The sequence below is a fragment of the Phocoena sinus genome, chromosome 16, assembly GCF_008692025.1.
Source record: "Phocoena sinus isolate mPhoSin1 chromosome 16, mPhoSin1.pri, whole genome shotgun sequence".
Classification (NCBI taxonomy): domain Eukaryota; kingdom Metazoa; phylum Chordata; class Mammalia; order Artiodactyla; family Phocoenidae; genus Phocoena; species Phocoena sinus.
In genome coordinates, this window is record NC_045778.1 from 66,019,134 (window position 1) to 66,033,662 (window position 14,529).

General features: G+C 45.2%; 1 protein-coding gene across 1 annotated transcript in view; it reads left to right on the forward strand.

Moving 5' to 3' along the window:
- Positions 1-13,802, forward strand: part of RBM20 (RNA binding motif protein 20) — a 206,315-nt gene extending 192,513 nt beyond the window's left edge. The window contains exons 15-16 of the mRNA XM_032607597.1: positions 9,575-9,696; positions 13,626-13,802. Coding sequence (XP_032463488.1) covers positions 9,575-9,696; positions 13,626-13,736 — 233 coding nt within the window. The 3' untranslated portion in view covers positions 13,737-13,802. The remainder of the gene's footprint in view (positions 1-9,574; positions 9,697-13,625) is intronic.
- The last annotated feature ends 727 nt before the right edge of the window (positions 13,803-14,529 follow it).

Genomic DNA, 14,529 nt, shown 5'->3' on the forward strand with positions numbered 1-14,529 from the left:
GGGAGTCTATATATGTCAATGCTACTGTTACTTCATCCCAGCTTCCCCTTCCCCTTCCCTAAGTACTCTAGTCCATTCTCTACATCTGCGTCTTTATTCCTGTCCTACCCCTAGGTTCATCAGAACCATTTTTTTTTAGATTCCATATATATGTGTTAGCATACGGTATTTGTTTTTCTCTTTCTGACTTACTTCTCTCTGTATTACAGACTCTAGGTCCATCCAGCTCACTACAAATAACTCAATTTCATTTCTTTTTATGGCTAATATTCCATTGTATATATGTGCCACATCTTCTTTATCCATTCATCTGTCGATAGACACTTAGGTTGCTTCCATGTCCTGGCTGTTGTAAATAGTGCTGCAGTGAACACTTTTTGAATTATGGTTTTCTCAGGGTATATGCCCAGTAGTGGGATTGCTGGGTCCTATGGTAGTTCTATTTTGAGTTTTTTAAGGAACCTCCATACTGTTCTCCATAGTGGCTGTATCAATTTACATTCCCACCAACAGTGCAAGAGTGTTCCCTTTTCTCCACACCCTCTCCAGCATTTATTGTTTGTAGATTTGTTGGTGATGGCCATTCTGACTGGTGTGAGGTGATACCTCATTGTAGTTTTGATTTGCATTTCTCTAACGATGGGTGATGTTGAGCATCTTTTCATTTGTTTGTTGGCAATCTGTATATCTTCTTTGGAGAAATGTCTATTTAGGTCTTCTGCCCATTTTTGGATTGGGTTGTTTGTTTTTTTGATATTGAGCTTGTATATTTGGGATATTAATCCTTTGTCAGTTGCTTCGTTTGCAAATGTTTTCGCCCATTCTGAGGGTTGTCTTTTTGTCTCGTTTATGGTTTCCTTTGCTATGCAAAAGCTTTTAAGTTTCATTAGGTCCCATTCATTAATTTTTGCTTTTATTTCCATTTCTCTAGGAGGTGGGTCGAAAGGGTCTTGCTGTGATTTATGTCATAGAGTGTTCTGCCTATGTTATCCTCTAAGAGTTTTATGCTGTCTGGCATTACATTTAGATCTTTAATCTATTTTGAGTTTATTTTTGTGGATGGTGTTAGGGAGTGTTCTAATTTTATTCTTTTACATGTAGCTGTCCAGTTTCCCAGCACCACTTATTGAAGATGCTGTCTTTTCTCCATTGTATATTCTTGCCTCCTTTATCAAAGATAAGGTGACCATATGTGCATGGGTTTATCTCTGGGCTTTCTATCCTGTTCCATTATCTATATTTCTGTTTTTGTGCCTGTACCATACTGTCTTGATTATTGTAGCTTTGTAGTATAGTCTGAAGTCAGGGAGTCTGATTCCTCCAGCTCTGTTTTTCTTTCTCAGGATTGCTTTGGCTATTCAGGGTCTTTTGTGTTTCCACACAAATTGTAAAGTGTTTTGTTCTAGTTCTGTGAAAAATGCCATTGGTAGTTTGATAGGGATTGCACTGAGTCTGTAGATTGCTTTGGGTAGTATAGTCATTTTCTCAATGTGGATTCTTCCAATCCAAGAACATGGTATATCTCTCCATCTGTTTGTATCGTCTTTAATTTCTTTCATCAGTGTCTTATAGTTTTCTGCATACAGGACTTTTGTCTCCTTGGGTAGGTTTATTCCTAGGTATTTTATTCCTTTTGTTGCAGTGGTAAATGGGAGCGTTCCCTTAATTTCTCTTTCAGATATTTCATCCATTAGTGTATACGAATGTAAGAGATTTCTGTGCATTAATTTTGTATCTTGTTACTTTACCAAATTCATTGATTAGCTCTAGTAATTTTCTGGTAGCATCTTTAGAATCCTCTATGTATAGTATCATGTTATCTGCAAACAGTGACAGTTTTACTTCTTCTTTTCCGATTTGTATTCCTTTTATTTCTTTTTCTTCTCTGATTGCCATGGCTAAAGCTTCCAAAACTATGTTGAATAATAGCAATGAGAGTGGGCAACGTTGTCTTGTGCCTGATCTTAGTGGAAATGGTTTCAATTTTTCACCATTGAGAATGATGTTGGCTGTGGGTTTATCATATATGGCCTTTATTATGTTCAGGTAGGTTCCCTCTATGCCTACTTTCTGTAGATTTTTTATCATAAATGTGTGTTGAATTTTTTCCAAAGCTTTTTCTGCATCTATTGAGATTATCATATGGTTTTTATCCTTCAGTTTGTTAATATGGTGTATCACGTTGACTGAATTGTGTATATTGAAGAATCCTTGCATTCCTGGTATAAACCCCACTTGATCATGGTATATGATCCTTTTAATGTGCTGTTGGATTCTGTTTGCTAGTATTTTGTTGAGGATTTTTTGCATCTATGTTCATCAGTGATATTGGCCTATAGTTTTCTTTTTTTGTGACATATTTGTCTGGTTTTGGTATCAGGGTGATGGTGACCTCGTAGAATGAGTTTCAGAATGTTCCTCCCTCTGCTATATTTTGGAAGAGTTTGAGAAGGATAGGTGTTAGCTCTTCTCTAAATGTTTGATAGAATCCGCCTGTGAAGCTACCTGGTTCTGGGCTTTCGTTTGTTGGAAGATTTTTAATCACAGTTTCAATTTCAGTGCTTGTGATTGGTCTGTTCATATTTTCTATTTCTTCATGGTTCAGCCTTGGAATGTTGTACTTTTCTAAGCATTTGTCCATTTCTTCCAGGTTGTCCATTTTATTGGCATATAGTTGCTTGTAGTAATCTCTCATGATCCTTTGTATTTTTGCAGTGTCAGTTATTTCTTTTTCATTTCTAATTCTGTTGATTTGAGTCTTCTCCCTTTATTTCTTGATGAGTCTGGCTAATGGTTTATCAATTTTGTTTATCTTCTCAAAGAACTAGCTTTTAGTTTTATTGATCTTTGCTATCATTTCCTTCATTTCTTTTTCATTTATTTCTGATCTTATCTTTATGATTTCTTTCCTTCTGCTAACTTTGGCATGTTTTTTGTTCTTCTTTCTCTAATTGCTTTAGGTGTGAGTTTAGGTTGTTTATTTGAGATTTTTCTTGTTTCTTGAGGTCGGGTTTTATTGCTATAAACTTCCCTCTTAGAACTGCTTTTGCTGTATCCCACAGATTTTGGGTCGTTGTGTTTTCATTGTCATTTGTTTCTAGGTATTTTTTGATTTCCTCTTTGATTTCTTCAGTGATCTCTTGGTTATTTAGTAGCGTATTGTTCAGCCTCCATATGTTCGTATTTTTTACAGTTTTTTTCCTGTAATTGATATCTAGTTTCATAGTGTAGTGGTCAGAAAAGATACTTGATACAATTTCAGTTTTCTTAAGTTTATGAAAGCTTGATTTGTGACCCAAGATATGATCTATCCTGGAGAATGTTCCATGTGCACTTGAGAAGAAAGTGTATTCTGTTGTTTTTGGATGGAATGTCCTATAAATATCAGTTAAGTCCATCAGGTCTAATGTGTCATTTAAAGCTGTGTTTCCTTATTTATTTTCATTCTGTATCATCTGTCCATCGGTGAAAGTGAAGTGTTAAAGTCCCCTACTCTTACTGTGTTACTGTCGATTTCTCCTTTTATGGCTGTTAACATTTGCCTTATGTATTGAGGTGCTCCTATGTTGGGTGCATAAATATTTACAATTGTTATATCTTCTTCTTGGATTGATCCCTTGATCATTATGTAGTGTCCTTCTTTGTCTCTTCTAATAGTCTTTATTTTAATGTCTGTTTTGTCTGATGTGAGTATTGCTACTCCAGCTTTCTTTTGATTTCTATTTGCATGGAATGTCTTTTTCCATCCCCTCACTTTCAGTCTGTACATGTCCCTAGGTCTGAAGTGAGTCTCTTGTAGACAGCATATATATGGGTCTTGTTTTTGTATCCATTCAACCAGTCTGTGTCTTTTGGTTGGAGCATTTAATCCATTTACATTTAAGGTAATTATCAATATGTATGTTCTTATTAACATTTTCTTAATTGTTTTGGGTTTGTTTTTGTAGGTCTTTTCCTTCTCTTGTGTTTCCTGCCTGGAGATGTTCCTTTAGCATTTGTTGTAAATCAGGTTTGGTGGTGCTGAATTCTCTTAACTTTTGCTTGTCTGTAAAGGTTTTAATTTCTCTGTTGAATCTGAATGAGATGCTTGCTGGGTGGAGTAATCTTGGTTGTAGGTTTTTCCCTTTCATCACTTTAAATTTGTCCTGCCACTCCCTTTTGGCTTGCAGAGTTTCTGCTGAAAGATCAGCTGTTAATCTTATGGGGATTCCCTTGTATGTTATTTGTTGCTTTTCTCTTGCTACTTTTAATATTTTTCTTTGTATGTAATTTTTGATAGATTGATTAATATGTGTCTTGGCGTGTTTCTCCTTGGATTTATCCTGCATGGGACTCTGTGCTTCCTGGACTTGACTATTTCCTTTCCCACGTTAGGGAAGCTTTCAGCTATAATCTCTTTCAATATTTTCTCAGACCCTTTCTCTTCTCTTCTTCTTCTGGGACCCCTATTGTTCGAACATTGGTACATTTAGTGTTGTCCCAGAGTCTCTGAGACTGTCCTCAATTCTTTTCATTCTTTTTTCTTTATTTTGCTCTGTGGCAGTTATTTCCACTACTTTGTCTTTCAGGTCACTTATCCATCCTTCTGCCTCAGTTATTCTGCTATTAATTCCTTCTAGAGAATTTTTAATTTCATTTATTGTGTTGTTCATCATTGTTTGTTTGCTCTTTAGTTCTTCTAGGTTCTTGTTAAACGTTTCTTGTTTTTTCTCCATTCTATTTCCAAGATTTTGGATCATCTTTACTATCATTACTCTGAATTCTTTTTCAGGTAGACTGCCTATTTCCTCCTCATTTGTTTGGTCTGGTGGGTTTTTACATTGCTCCTTCATGTGCTGCATATTTCTCTGTCTTCTCTTTTTGTTTAACTTACTGTGTTTGGGGTCTTCTTTTTGCAGGCTGCAGGTTCATAGTTCCCATTGTTTTTGGTGTCTGCCCCCAGTGGGTAAGGTTGGTTCAGTGGCTTGTGTAGGCTTCCTGATGGAGGGGACGGGTGCCTGTGTTCTGGTGGGTGGGGCTGGATCTTGTCCTTCTGGTGGGCAGGGCCACGTCCAGTGGTGTGTTTTGGGGTGTCTGTGAACTTAGTATGACTTCAGGCAGCCTCTCTGCTAATGGATTGTGTTGTGTTCCTGTCTTGCTAGTTGTTTGGCATGGGGTGTCCAGCATGGGAGCTTGCTGGCCGTTGGGTGGAGCTGGGTCTTAGTGTTGAGACAGAGATCTCTGGGAGAGCTCTCGCTGATTGATATTACATGGGGCTGGGAGGTCTCTGGTGGTCCAATCTTCTGGGCTCGGCTCTCCCACCTCTGAGGCTCAGGCCTGACACCCAGCTGGAGCACCAAGACCCTGCCAGCCACACAGCTCGGAATAAAAGGAAGAAAACTAGGAGAAAAAAAAATGAACAGATAGAACCCCAAACAAAATGGTAAAAGTGAAACTAAACAGACAAAATCACACAAAGAATCGTATACACACACACTCATAAAAAGAAAACAAACAAACAACAACAACAACAAGAAACCCAAACAGAATCCTAGGACAAATGGTAAGATCAAATCTAAACAGACAAAATAACACAAAGAAACATATACATACACCCTCACAAAAAGAGAAAAAATGGAAAAAATAATAATTTTTTAAAAAAGAAGAGAGCAACCAAACCGATAAACAAATCCACCAATGATGACAAGCACTAAAAACTAAACTAAGATCAACATAAAAACCAGGAACAAATCAGACACAGAAAGCAAACCCCAAGTCTACAGTTGCTCCCAAAGTCCACTGCCTCAATTCTGGGAACATTTGTTGTCCATTCAGGTATTCTGCAGATGCGGGTTTCATCAAGTTGATTGTGGGGATTTAAACCGCTGCTCCTGAGGCTGCACCAAAAAATTTCCCTTTGTCTTCTTTGTTCACACAGAACCTGGGGTTCAGCTTTGGTTTGGCCCTGCCTCTGCATGTAGGCCGCCCTCAGGTGTCTGTTCCCTTTTGGGAAGTCTGAGGTCTTCTGCCAGCGTTCAGTAGGTGTTCTATAGGAGTTGTTCCACATGTAGATGTATTTGTGGGGAGGAAGGTGATCTCCAGGTCTTACTCCTCCCGCATCTTGAAGGTCTCCCCTCTGATTAGCTTTGAGACCTATTGTCTCATCCCTCTCAGGAGCAGGCATACGGTACTATTTTCTGCATTTGACAGGTGAGGAAACTGAAGCCCAGAGACTTTCTTACCTAAGATCACACAGCAAGCTCATGTCAGAACTGAGGATTCCTAATTGGAGACCCTCTTGTTCCTCCAGTTCAGGCAGCACAGTGGAGGAAAGACAATTGGGTGCAGTGGTTAAGAGCACAGACTGTGGAATCTGACTCCCTAGGTTCAAATCCCAGCTGGCTGCGGGACAAAAAGCTGCTTATTTAACCTCTCTCCTTGGCTTTCTTCATCTCTAAGTAAGGGCTGGTAGTAGATGCCTACCATGTAGGGTTATTTTGAGGATTAGCTGAATGAGTACTGGTAAGGTCTCAGTGTCTTCCAGTAGAAGGTACTTAATACACATTGTCTATTGTTACTCATTTATGAAATAGTTATTGAGACCTACTATGCTTCCTCTCACTGGGGCTACATAACTCTTCACCCTCCATGGTCTGTTCCTAGCAGAGAGACTTCTGGGCGTGGGGGAACAACTTAGGCTTGGTCCCTGTGGAGAGCAGAGGGGCAGAATGAGGAGGAGAGAGGGGCAGAGTCCTGCTGCTTAGGGGCTGGCCTGGGCATGGGGGTGGGGAAGGGCACCCTATGTGTTTCAGGCCAGCTCTGGGTGACCCCAGCCAGTGTGAGCCTGCCAAGGCCTGCTCTTCCCAGAACCAAAGGGCATTGCCTGCAAAATGCAAGCTCCCCCGCCACCCATCCCAGGCTTTGCTGGGATGACAGAGTTGTAATTACCAGTGCCAGGAACTATTACTAGAAGGCAGACGTAGCTTTAGTTATTGTACTTAGTAGAGGCTGAAAAATGGGAGGACCAGGTCGCTCCAGAACTCACTGGGACCGTGGCAGTTTTTTCTTGACGCTGCTGCTTCCCCTGGCCCTCACATTCCAGAGGCACCCCGAGGCAATGTTGGTATCCTAGTGCCCATGCAACCACCGGTTACTCAAGGGTGAGTTCCCAGGCGTTTGGGGATCCTGCCCCAGCTTCTCCTTCTTCAGAGCTGTCTCTGACCACCTGCCAAAGAGCCCCAGAGGCCAGTGGAGGCAGGGAGGAGAGTTGCTGGCAGCCGTGGAGTCTGGGTTCTCCAGGCGGCTCTGGTGAAAGGCTGGAGGGCCTTCTGGCCTCTGTGCAGAAAGATTTAACATGTGTCTGGAAACTAATATTCTTTTAATGCCTTTTTTTAAATTTAATTTTATTTATTTATTTTTGGCCACATTGGGTCTTCGTTACTGCACGTGGGTTTTCTCTAGTGGCGACGAGCGGGGGCTACCCTTTGTTGCGGCACACGGGCTTCTCACTACAGTGGCTTCTCTTGTTGCAGAGCATGGGCTCTAGGCACGCAGACTTCAGTAGTTGCAGCACGTGGGCTCAGTAGTTGTGGCTCACAGGCTCTAGAGCGCAGGCTCAGTAGTTGTGGCTCACAGGCCTAGTTGCTCCGTGGCATGTGGGATCTTCCCAGACCAGGGCTCGAACCCGTGTCCCCTGCATTGGCAGGCAGATTCTCTACCACTGCCCCACCAGGGAAGCCCCTGATAAATGGCTCTTTTGAAATGGAAAAAAAAAGTTATAATTACAAGTCTAAGCTGCTCCTCTATGACAGGGTCTCCTGTGTACTTAGCTCTGTCTGTCAGGAGGCAGGAGAAGGAAAGTGAAGCAAGGCCCAGGCTTGTGGTCACACACAGTGCCTTCGCTTGTCCCCCTCTCTGCAAGAAGCCTCTCTGGCCCTGGTGTGCCACTCCCAGCCCCGCTCTCCCTGCCACCCCTTGGGGCCAGATCTCCAACCTTCCCCCACCCCCAGCAGAACCAACCAGATGGGCAGCAGCAAAGCCCAGCTGAAGTGTGTCAGCACAGGGAGCGGCCCAGTCTGAAGGCGGGATCTGGGTGTCCTGAGTGGCCACAGCCCCTTTCCTTTAGTGCCGCAGTGGGTCCTGCTCATCATGGCCCTCACACTCTGTTCTTTAGCTGGTGCTTCACGATCAGGTGCCTGAGGAAACTGAGACCCAGGAGGGGTTCAGCCAGCTCTCCCCAGGCTACACAGATGCTTAGCCTCTGGTCTGTGCCTTCTCAGACCTGGGCTCTTTCCAGTGTGCTGTCTGTGTCTTCAAGAGGAGAACTGTGACACTCAAACACCTTGGTGGAGGCTGGAGCGGCCGCCGTCCCACTTCAAAGACGAATCCTCTGGGCTGTGACACTGTCACTTGTCTGGCTGTTGGGCCACCATTTCCCTTCCTCAGAATCAAAACGCCTCCCAGAATCCTGGGACTTTTATTTAACGCATCATAAATAAAATGCTACCAATTAATGGTTCAGATGTAAAGACTAGAGAAAGACGGAAAAATGTTTATGATAGATCATCACATGAAAAAAGGAGGAGATAGGATTACACTTAGGGTGTGATTAAAAATGTCCCCCTCCCCCCAGAAAAGGCTCTCTATGTAGATAGTGTGGAAGAAAGTATTTTGATCGGAATGACTCTGGGTGATTTTTCCTCACTTTTATCTTTAAATTGTTTCTTTAATGAACATAATTCTAAAATAAGCAAACAAAAATGAGAGCATCTTTGGGCTTCCCTGGTGGCACCGTGGTTGAGAATCTGCCTGCCAATGCAGGGGACACGGGTTCAAGCCCTGGTCTGGAAAGATCCCACATGCCACAGAGCAGCTAAGCTCGTGTGCCACAACTACTGAGCCCGCGCTCTAGAGCCCACAAACTACAGCTACTGAGCCCACGTGCCGCAACTACTGAAGCCCACGCGCCTAGAGCCCGTGCTCTGCAACAAGAGAAGCCACCGCAATGAGAAGCCCGTGCACTGCAACGAAGAGTAGCCACCGCTCGCTGCAACTAGAGAAAGCCCGTGCGCAGCAACGAAGACACAACACAACCAAAAATAAATTAATTAAATAAATTTTTAAAAAAAACACCATTCACTTTATTAAAAAAAAGAGAGAGAGAGAGCATTCTTCCAGAGTCCTGGCCACAACAGCTGCAGAGAGGGGTACAGTGTGGAGAAACAAAATCCACCCACGAAATGTAAGAAACCTCCTTCCTTCTCCTTTCCCTGGAAACAGGCTGATTGTAGTAGAGCCTGGACCTACTTCCCAAAGGCAGGTGCAGAGCATATTATTGCTAAGCCCTCCATCACACTTCAGGGAGTACATCCCTCACATTCACAGCTGCTTGTGAATGAAGTTGATGCTATTTTCTTCCTGCCTGTTTTGCAAATGAGGAAACTGAGGCCTGAAGAAACTGGGTAACCAGCCAAAGTCCACAGTAATCAAGGGCTGGAGTGCACTGCTCCTGTTACCACCTGACTGCTGTCTGGACGTCGGGGGCCTCCCTCCACCTTCCTAATTGCCTACCTGTCCACCTCCAATCCTTCTGCAGGGGTGGAGTTCGTGGTGCCCAGGACTGGCTTTTATTGCAAACTGTGTGGGCTGTTCTACACGAGCGAGGAGATGGCAAAGATGAGCCACTGTCGCAGTGCTGTCCACTACCGGAACTTACAGGTAACCGTCGGCCTTCCTTGCCTAGTGCCCGGGGAGGGTGTGGGGAGTACTCCCTGGTCTCAGTTTCTGTGCGTTGCTGTGTCCTTCCATTTCATGGAAAACTCCTCCTGTTGTCTCAGTCCTGACTCCACCAGGTGGCTCCGTATGGTAGCTGCTTCCCACGTGCTCTCAGAGCATCTGTCTCCACCTTGGTACAAAGCATTCTGTTTGGCTTGGGTTTTTTTGTAACTGCCTCTCCCTCTAGACCGAATGACTTGTTAGTGTTCACCTGGCCCCTGGTTGGGTCTGGTCCCTTTTCACCTGGATGTTCCAGATGCAGATGTTTCTCTATGTTTCTCTTCCCCTGTGCACTATCCTTGTTTGCTAGAATAAAACCCACTATTATGTTCTATTGAAATGTCCGTCCATACTGCAGCTATTATCACAGGCATACCATGGACCAGACACTATTCTAGGCACTGGGTAGACAACAATAAAAAAAGCAGACAGCAATCCCTGCCCTCATGGACCTTCCATCTAGCGTAGGAGATAAGCAAAAAATAAAATAAGTACGTTTCATAGTATATTAACCGTGGCATGTAAAGTATACCCTATATACCATATTTTATCTAATCTAAGGTGCCATCAGTGGTAAGACACACCACTATTTTTTGATATCAACAAGGAAAAACATGTTACAAATTAAACGGTGAGACTCCATCAACTGTAAAATGCATCTCAATTTCAGAACTGTTAATGTGTGGAAAAAACACTTCTTAAAATCACAAGAGATAGCAATATATCCTATAATATTTACCTATACAATATATAGCATATTAGAATGTGATTTTCATATAACTTCTGGTATAAGCTGGGGATTAGTAATGTAATACAAATCATGGAAGATCAGACACTCAGGGGTAAGTATATCAAGGCACCTCCTGTTTTTACTACAAGGAATCAAACTACATTTTTGAGGCACAAGGCCTTGACATTAGAACACCCTTGTGGTAGCAGCATGCCATAATTCCAGAGCAGGCATTACTGTCAGTTTAATTGTTAAAGAATGGCTGCTCTGGTGGTTCTTGGGATGTGAACCAAAATCCCTAGACAGTGGTTCAAAAGTATTTATACTACTTAGGCCAGGTGTTCAGTAGAAGTTGAGAACTTTCTCAAATATGTAATTTGAGAAAGTTCTCCAAATGATTTGAATGTGTACCCCAGTTAAGAAAACTCGGATATGGGCCAGTTCTCTTGTTTTATAATTGAGGAAACTGGGGCCCAGAGAAGCCAGGGATTCGTCCAAGCCTTGGATTTGTCCAAGGCCATGTAGATGGTGAGTTACTAGGCCTGGGGCCAGATTGCCTAATTCTTAATCCCTTTCCTCTTCTCACTCTACTAAGCAAGACCCATGTCATGGCCTGGGTCACCATCTGCAAGTCTGCAAGGGACTGTCCTTGGCTGTGCCCAAACTCAGGTCATTTAAGCCTCTTGATTTCCCCCTGGAAAGCAGCTGTTCTATGACCAAGGAAGCCTCGAGGTCTGGGGCCCAGGTCCCAGCCTCTTCTGGGGGCAGGCAGTGACTTGGCCAGGCCAAGGGTTCAGATTGGGCTACCCGGCGCCAGCCGAGGGCAGCTGTCTACCTTGAAGACATCATCATCCCTCACCCCCAAGAAGATTAAACCTCTAGAACGGCACGGCTGGATGGGGTCTTGAAGATCATCAGGTCCTGATTTTCCCAAACCTTGGTCTTCACACCAGCTGGACTCTTTTAAAATGTAGCTTCTTGGACCTACCCCATACTTGCTTATTCATTCTCTCTCTAGCGTGGGGCCTGAGAATCTGCATTTTAAAAGTCTTTCCAGCAGATTATACTTCAACATGAGAACCTGTGATCTCATCCGGCATTCTCGGCTGGATTGTGTAGCCCCCAAGGAGACACACAGCCCAAGGTCAACCAGGAAGGTAGGAAGAGTGAGTGCAGACTTGCCAGGGCCTTGAATTCTAAACCCTGTGTTTTTTGCAGGGCAGCTGACTGCACTATGTTCAGGGCCTCCAGGCCAAACCCCCAGGCAGACTCGCCTCCCCACAGCAGACCATTCCTGTGGTCCCAGGCATGTCAGGTCCAGATGCTGGCTAAGCCCCTTACGCCCGCCAACTGCAGTTCAGGTTGCCCTGGCGCACCTGTCCTGAAGATGGGAGCCTCCATCGCAGGCTACCCAGATAGGGTTTCTTCCTATCTGGGAAGTGGCCTTGACAGAATGTCTCTGTCCACACAGTCACACCTACTGCACCACACTCCGTGTTACACGTGTGAAAAGGGAGGAATTCAGCCCCAAGTAGCAGGTGCTGGCTGACACCTAAGTCAGGCAACTTGTAAACCTAGCATCCCCAGGAGGCCTTGAGGTAGGAGTTGGGTTGTTCTTTGAGGCAGGGTGGAAGTATCCTTCATTTTCTCTCTGCAATCCCGGCTGTGCCCACTGCTGGTCAATGCTCTGAGAGAACCCACCAGAGTGATTGGAATAGCAGGTGGAGTCAGTGCTAGATGGGAAAACTAGACGCCTTCTTGGTCCATTGGTGGTACACCCACCCACATGCCTTTCCTGAGACGAGGTGGAGGAGAAACCCGGCCCTCCATCAGCAGCCTGGCCCAGAGAGATCCACGGTCTGCCCTTCTCCCCGTCAGTCTCACCCACCACTCAAAGCCAACCACAGTCTCTCCTAAAGAGAGCAGGTCGACCCCGTCACCTCAAGCACATCATCTTGTCTGACCCTCAGAATCAACCCTGGAGGAGGAAGGAGGAAGATATCATTTCTCCCATTTAACGGTTTCGGGTCTGAAGCTGGGAAAAGATGAGTGACTTTCCCCAAATCAGACAGCTGGTGCCACTAATGATAAAGGGCAACATTGCTGAGTGTTTATTCCATGCCAGGCAGTGTGCTCAATCCTTTATGGTACTTCTCTTGGACTTCACAGCAACCTTATGCAGTAGTTACTATGTTACTCACACTTTACAGTCGAAGATATTGGAGAACTTGCCTGCTGAGAGGTAGCATTTGAACTGGGGTCATCTGATGGCAAAGCCCACACACCTGACCACTGCAGGGGACTTAACCCTGCTGACTCTTAATCCAGTGCTCTTTGCCCCGCCCTTGGCTGCCCCAGCCATCAGAGGATATGCAGCTGGGGCGCCAGGCATTTTCCGGTTCCACCTCACTGCGTTGAATCCAGACTCCCAGGAGCAGCCCGACAGGCTCGCCGAGTTGGGCTGGGGGCCAGCGGGAGCAGTGAGTGCTCTGGGGCGGGGCAGAGGTAAGCCCCCACCATGGAACCTCCGAGACACTGAGCCTGCCAGCCTGTCTGCTGGAGTCTCCAACGTCAGGCTGCGGTTTCGTCTTTCACAGTCGCTATAGGACAGAGCTGCTGCCGTCCCCACACTTCCAGCCTCCCTCTCATCACTCTGCCTTTTACACGTGATGTGCTGCCTGGAACCCAAACCTTGGTCTTCACACCAGCTGGACTCTTTTAAAATGTAGCTTCTTGGACCTACCCCATACTTGCTTATTCACTCTCTCTCTAGCGTGGGGCCTGAGAATCTGGAACTAGAACTAGAAATCTTTCTGGAAAACAAGTAGAGTTGTTGTGAGCATTAAATGAGTTTATGGAAGAAAAGCAGTTAGAATAGCACTTGGTCTGGGATAAGGCCTATGGATGTGTTTGCTGTGGTTGGGATCTGTACTTTCTACCTTCTCTATGGGTCATTTGTAAACTAACATAGAAGGGGCGGAGCTCACCACTTAGCATGGGTCCTGGAGCCCTGGAAGGATCTGGGGAGGAAGAAGAGGGGTCCCACCCACTGGGCAAGGTGATAGGAGAGGGGGCCGAGGCACACCCCCCTTCCTCTCCCGCCAGCTCACCACTCTCTCTGCCCCCCGTCTTTGTCCCACAGAAGTACTTGTCCCAGCTGGCCGAGGAGGGCCTGATGGAGACCGAGGGGGCAGGCAGCCCTCGGCCCGAGGACAGCAGAATCGTGCCACACTTTGAAAGGAAAAAGCTCTGACATCCCTGCCACTGCTGCAAGCGGGGAGAGGAGGGTCTGAGAGGTGGGGCCTTCCCACCCTCCGGGACAGGAACTAAGGCCAGAGAGGAAGGAAGACCAGGCAGGCCACGTGGCCTGGGTCCGTCCTCAGAGACTCATGAGATGCCCCTGAAGTGCCTGCCGGAGGCCTCACCGCGGTGTGTCCAGTCTGCTGAGGGGCACCCACTCTCTCCCTGTCGACTCCTGTTTCCTTCAAACAGTCTTTCAGTTTGCTTCTCTCTTCCTCCCCATCCCACCCCCTCCTTCTGTGCCTAGTGTCATTTCCTTTTCATAAAATCCAACTTCTCAGGGATTTTTACAGTGTTCCGATTCTTGATGGGATAGGACAGGTCAAGCCAGGCTGAGTCTTCCAAAAAAAAAAAAAAGATTTCACGGAGACTCCTGGGTTGAGAACCACGCCAGTGAACCTGGAGCCGTTTCTCTGCCTGGCGTCCTGTGTGTGTGGGGAGCTGATTCGGGTCCTGCAGTCCTGGAAGGGGGGACCCTAGACAGTCAGTGGGGCAGAAGCTGGGAGTTCCTCCAGCTTGGACCACCTTTCTGAAAAGCCCTGATTTTCATAACTTTCATCCTCTCTGTCGTTCTAGAAGCCCACCAGATTCATGCCTTAGAATAAAATTTGAGGAGGAAAAGAGCCCTTCATTTTGGAAGCTCTGATAAGTTCCCCCCAAATGTATTTCCTTCCTCTTGATTTCAGGAGATGCCAGGGTTAGTTCTACTCTGGACATTGAATTTGGTCTAGACTCACTTTAAGTAA